The 6,743-nt window shown below is 40.2% G+C and overlaps 1 protein-coding gene across 1 annotated transcript; it reads left to right on the top strand.

Annotated features, from left to right (window-relative positions):
• The first annotated feature begins 4,654 nt into the window (after positions 1–4,654).
• cdkn2a/b (cyclin-dependent kinase inhibitor 2A/B (p15, inhibits CDK4)) lies at positions 4,655–6,106 on the top strand. Its single transcript, XM_030788172.1, has 2 exons — positions 4,655–4,887; positions 5,855–6,106. Exons 1-2 carry the CDS (start codon positions 4,765–4,767, stop codon positions 6,104–6,106), a joined length of 375 nt encoding a protein of 124 aa, XP_030644032.1. The 5' UTR covers positions 4,655–4,764.
• Positions 6,107–6,743: the final 637 nt, after the last annotated feature.

Genomic DNA, 6,743 nt, shown 5'->3' with positions numbered 1-6,743 from the left:
CTGTATGCTTTTGTATCCTTTGTATCACAATTTCTGAAAATACTTTACTAACCCACATAAGGTTCTCTGGTAGCTGCTTGGCTGAAGAATGTTTCTTAACTGTTATGCACCACAGTGTCATGTTTCCACACACAGGTTTTCATGCCCAGTTCCCCTCCCTTTAGTTTCTGTCAGCTAGTACAACAGCTCAACCCAAACAAAGATAAGACGCTCCGCAGCCAGGGGCATGTCTTGTCGTCTGGGTAGACGTGAATCATCGAGGAACGAAAACAAGTGATGAAAAGGCCCTCTATTCCGACAGTTATCAACCAAAAAAACCCAGACTTAAAAAATTAAAAAAGAAGGAAAAAAATGCCACTTATTTTCTTTAGCAGAAATACTTTTCTTTAAGTAAAGTTTGAGTCAGTAAGTAGCTTCACACCACTTTAAACTCTGATGCAAGCTGCGCGCTGAAAATAGCAAAGGCGGGCATGGCCTCTCCGCTGTGTCAGCTCAAGGTTGATGAATCAAACCCCAATGTATGAGACAACATAATCATACACAGCTGTGAGAAAGAAAGCCTGACAAGATGCGGAGAATGAGCACAGTTAACGTGGAAGGGGAGGTGACACTTCTTAAAGGGCTGGAGAGATCTCTGCTTGTGGCAGATGATCTATGTGTTCAGTTTATTCACTCGGTGTGAGTTCAGTAAACTGTCTGTAGATGCGTAATGATGTGATGAGGTGTACTTTCAAATGCACAAAAACAACATTTGGACCCGCCCCCCCGCCGCCGCCCTTGCCCCCGCCCCCGCGATGTCTGTGGGAATGATGATCATCACTGTGCAGGTGTGATGTAGGTAAAAACAGCCAGACACCAGAGATAGAACACAAGTGAAACGTGACGTTTGTTCATCCAAAATTACGCTCTGAAAATAAAGTGCTTTAATGGGCCTCTGAATAACACAAATGCACAACATTAAAAGAGAGGAGGGGGGGGCACACTCTTTCCAAAAAACGTCCTGAAGCTCCTCTTCCAAGTTCAGAGAGACTCACCCGTAAAAGCTGGACTGATGAACCTGCCCAATAGTGTACAACCTGTGACTTAGAAACCATTACAGAAAAGTGCGACTCCGCCCCGATCGCCACGATGCTGCCAATCAGATTGTGAAACACAAAGACAGAAATACTCAATTTACGAACCAAACCAAGAAACCAGCTGACGGTACATAATAATTTAGGTGAAGTGTAGGTTATTTATTACAATGGGTGTGTCTGAAATGATTTTCTTGGTTATAATTTGGCCTTAAACCTTCTGGGAGAGATGCTGGTTCGAGAGTTGAGGAGACTACATGCCATAATACATGACAAAGAGAAAGAAACATAAGACTGCTAATACAGACTGGAGTCTTTAGCATATTAGTCCAACACTTTACGAAGGGACTGAAGTTCTGATGCCTCTGCTGGTAGGTGGTGAACAATCCCAGTGGGGGGGGGGGGGGTAGACACAACCCTTTCTATTCATCTAGACAAACATATAAGCAAAGAGCAGGGGGCCTCCTCAGAAAGGTAGTTCAGTCGTCATCTAACCACTTGGAATTTTTTGATTATAGCACAATTTCTCATTGAAATCCTTGATAAACTTATGTAGAACTAATCAGATTGTCCCTGGTATGTAGTTAAGCTTTTGTGTATTTATAGTAATCTTTGTTTGCCTGTGTGAGATATTATCTTAAAATAAGGGTTTTTTTCTGCAACTATTCAGTGGCACATGAGTGTGACCTGACTGTGTGGGAACTGAGGAGTAACCTTCACTGAACCTTTCTGTTCACTCCTCTCTCTTTTTACAGCATTTGCATTGGCTCTGCATACGAATCACATTCAAATACCATATAGTATTTGAATAAAATTTGGCTTCTGTATCAGTAAAAGATTGGCTCTGGTTCTGTTTTAATAACTTTGGTTTTAATTGGAGACGGATCAAAAAAAAAATTCAAAGCATCAGGCACTTAATTTTGAAAATGCAAGGGTATTTGCATGCAGAAACAAGTAAAGTATCAGAAGAAACTGCTTCTCACACACACACACACACACCACAGTTTCTATCACCCGCCATACACGATGGGACAAAGCCTGTCATTAGGCATTACGTGATTTTTGTCTCAGTGTAATGTTATAGATATGTATGAATCAGAGTACATTAAATCTCTACTTTAAACAGCTTCTCTCCTCTATTTGAAGAGAACAGTGAGGAAGCTAGCAAAGAATGCCTCCATCATCACAACAAAGCATGGTTTTCCATTCAAACTCATAACCAAGACAGATCTATTATCTCCTTACTCCAGCCTAATCTTACTTTTACAGCACCACAATACCAACAAACCAGAAATATGTATTTAAAAAAAAATGCTATGGCACAGTGACACAATAACTGAGGTCAACATGCCAAAAGATTTTACATACATTTTTTTTCTCCTGAAGGCATTTTGTTCACACAAACTTATATCTGCTGACACTGAGTAGGATAACATACAAATGTCGTTGTCCTTGATTCTGGGTGAATGAAAAACATATTTAGAGAGAGTTCCTTGCTTATGTGACGTAATGCCGCTCCAACCCACATTGTAAAAATGCCAAGTCAGGCCAGAGAGAGATTACAGAGGTCTGCAAGGACACTGTGCGAAAGCAGCTTGACATATTTGCAGTATTTAGCCTAAGATGTTTAGACATTTTTCGAAGAGATTTCTTAAAATGACCTTATCAGTCAGACATTCGGCCAGATGGGGCGGGCAGTTTACATCACCTATTGGTTGTCCTCTTTCTTTTGTGGGTGGTGTAAAAAAAAAAAAAAAATTGACCCAGCAATGCTACTGGCCCTCTAAAACCGGAAGTTTCCACCGACTTGAAGTAAATCAACAACAAGAAGAAGAAAAACAAAAAGAAAAACAAGTCTAAGACAACTGAATCATCTCTGACCAACTCAAAGAAAAGACAAAGAAAGACTCCCGCTGGTATAGTTCTATAGGTATTGGCTTCGAGATCCGAATTTTGCACCCCCATTCCCCCTTCGTGAGCACCTAAGGAATGACAGGGGATTTCCACGCTTTTGCACAACGTTTAACTACACCCACATTCAAGTCATTCACACTCCGCCTGAGTCAGGACTCCATGTGCCATTCAGTTAGATTTACACCAAGTCACTCCTTCTTCAGGCAGTGATCAAATCTCTCACACTTATCAAAATGAACAACAAACTGACCTCTATATGAAAATACATAGCAGGATAGCTATATGCCTATAACTTAAATTTATATATTGAGGGAGCAAAACCCTCATTAGCATCTTAATTCCAAAAAACGGCTTATAGGTTCCTTTGACCCTTCTAGAAAACAGGCCTACACACACAAATAGATTTCCAGAAGTTTATTATGTAGATATAGCTTGAGAATGAAAGAGAGTCAAATAAATGAGCATCTGTTTGAATTGATGTGTGTCTCTGTGTAATGTGCAGGTTTCTCCGAACGGGGGAAACTGTCACAGGTTTCTATCACGTGTGTTCACATTATCTTTTGAGATCATAAAATGTTTCGAAATATCCGAAGTCATATTACAAATATAGTTGCGCGGCTCTACTCTAATACACAAAACGATGCCTGTATACCCGACACGGTGCTTAATTGCGATTTATTTCGTTGTGTCTCTTGCTGCCTTCAGATCCCCAGAAACCTGTGATACGTTATTTTGATGGCATAGTTAAAATCTTCAGTGCCACAAAAAATGACATTTGCCTGAAGCCGTACTTCTCGGCGTACTTATTCCGTTTCAGTAGCGCGCACTCACAGCAGCAAAAGCGAACAAAACAACACAAAAACTATTAAGAGAATAGCTCATTATCTTCGTCTGAATATACCTTATGAATGTCCTTTACTCTGCCGCGTCCGGTACCTTGATACACTTTCTGTTCTTCCACTTAGAGGGAAATAAGTTAAATTTGTCGACTGTAACACAAGAAACACGTTATAAAGGACAACTCGAAGACACGAGAATGACGTGAAAGAGAAGCGCAACGAACGGGGTCAAATGAGGAAGGCAATGCATGCAAACAGAGAGAAAAAATAAACCTGAAATTGTGAAGAAAATCTATTATCGGCTTCATAGTTTCGTTCCCCGATGCAATGTTTTAGGACAAGGAACTGTCCCTCTTAAAAATGGGCGTAACCTGCAGGTTGCTTCTTAAGCCTACGACTCTGGCAGTTATGAGTTTGTTCGTAACAGTCGCTTCGTAGGGACGTTAACCACCAGCCATGAGTACATGAACTATTAGGGCTAATAATAACGTGTAAAGGGTTTTTTTTTGTTAAAAGACGGAAAATAAAGCAGCATCACGGACACCGATAAAGAGCGTCGATCGTTGGAATACGGGAACCGAGGACTGTCTTCCTGGTCTCTAGAGCAGCGCGGCTCTGAAGCTGAGCATGCGCAATGCGAACAATAACGCCGCAGTGTGACGTCTGGCGATTCAAAACAAGTCTGAACAGATACCTCGCGCAACATCTTGGCGTTATGATCACACGCAGTACCTTTCGATGTAACAGACACTTCAGCGTTGTTCCAAAGGACGTAAAAAGGATCTTAAACCCTATGGACCAGTCTTAACTATTTCTTAAAGGACAGAGCATTGCATGCCGCGATGTCTTCGCAGTGACATTTTGGTTACGTTGCCCTCCCTACCTGTCAAAGCGGATTCCTTTGAAGGTTTCTGAAACTGGCGGAGCCCCCTGACGCGATGCATCCAGAAGACGAACTATCATCAGCAGCAGCGACTGGGAACACTGAACGTGTTCGGTTATTACTTCAAAACGGAGCAAATGTCAACAGTATTAACACATTTGGGAGGACACCTATACAGGTAAGTGTCTTTCTTTTTATGGCAATGTCAGTTTATTTTTGAACTTGCGTCAACTTCAGAGCAGTGTCACACACGGAAAAACGAATGGATTATAAAACATAGTGCTGTTCGGTATTGCTTAAGATGGTCCGAAAAGTGCATGCTGCATCCTAAAATATGTACATTCCTACTATTGTTCTTCAGTCGGGTTCAAAACTCCGAATATTCCCGCTGAAAACGAACCCTAAAAGCAGCCACCTACTTTTCATGATGAACTGACGTTCGCGTTGTCGTCTGACAGTGAAAATTATTTGTAAACTGAGTTTAAGATAAAGGCTCTTCTGACTGCAGGCCCCTAAAGATGCCCAAACCGTTGGAATGTTTCTTGGTTGTTGTTGTCTCTTTAAAATTTTACTCGTAAGCTTAAGGGAAACTATCAAAATGCAGAATAGAACTTCTATTTAGAGATAAAGACGGACATAAGCTTACCAGAAGATTAGTTACTTAGTTTTGAAAGGAGCGTTTTTGTTCTGTTTTGTTTTTGTAGACGTGAGATGATATAAATTAGCTATGGTTGCATGACTGCACGAATGGGGGATAGCGTAAGGGCCTGTCTACAACTTAAGAATATGTGTAGCTTTATTCGATTGAAGACAGACCTTAAGGAACTGTTTTTTTGTACGTTATTAATTACTGGAGTGAATACCTCCGTAGCAGAATCTTAAGAACAATTGAATCCAAAGGACATTCGATATTTTTTCTAGTGTTTGAAACTTCTGTACTACTTTATAACTGTTATAATGAAAAATATCTCGTTTTTTCATATCGAATGCGTTAGCTATAATACGATGCTTTTTCTGTACCGTGGTTCTGTGGAATAATACTGAGAACCATGCGTTGGTTAGCAAGAAACAGTTCATCATGTCTAGACCGTATGAACGTATGAGATCGTTATTCAAAAAAAAAAAAATCTCCGTTTGTTTTATAGGTTATGATGATGGGCAGTACACCTGTGGCGCAGTTGTTGCTCGATCATGGAGCCGATCCAAACGTCTCGGACGAAAGCACCGGCGCTACCCCGCTGCACGACACTGCAAGGTTGGGCTTCTTGGAAACTGTTCGGATTTTAGTGCAGCACCACGCCGATCCCAACGCTACAGATAACAGAAACTGTCGACCCGCTGATTTAGCCCGAGAAAACGGTTTTCTGGACGTTGCTGAATTTTTGGACAATGTGTAAGATAAAACACATTTACTAATTTATTGACACTTACAATCTTAACTGTCTGACGCAGACGGGTCATGACGAACTTGCTCGTTTTTAGGTCTCACTACCTAAATACCTTATTTATTCGGCTGAAATGCACTATAAAATCAGGGAAACGGTTATCTCAAGGAAATATGAGCGTTTTCCATGCTGGACAATTGTAGATTATGAAAGAAATAGTAGTCGATGCTGTATAATGCGGCAACTATGAGTTTTGAAATTTAGATATTATAAAGTGTTGGTGAAATACGCATTTGTACCTTTATAATAAAATTACTGCGTCGTTCTTTATTATATAAACGTGCTGAAACGAAAGCGAAGATTCTACAAAAATAATTTTAGGCAAATTATAATATTTTTTTTGCCCTGGTCACAACCCCTGCTTGATTTAAAAATATGCAGAGTTGTTCGTTTTTTGTTTTGTTTTTTAAAAATCTGACTAGTGTGGTGCCGTCAAGTTTGTTTGATTTTTTTTTACTCTATAGTATATTTTACAGAAAAGTTTTTTTGACAGATACATTTTTAAAACGTAGGTTTACACGCATGGAAAACTCCATGTGGGCTATGTAATAAAGCTGAACTAATTCTGACAAAATATGTGACACACCTA

Source organism: Chanos chanos, chromosome 11, assembly GCF_902362185.1.
Source record: "Chanos chanos chromosome 11, fChaCha1.1, whole genome shotgun sequence".
Taxonomy (NCBI): domain Eukaryota; kingdom Metazoa; phylum Chordata; class Actinopteri; order Gonorynchiformes; family Chanidae; genus Chanos; species Chanos chanos.
This window is presented reverse-complemented; position numbering and strand designations above follow the sequence as displayed.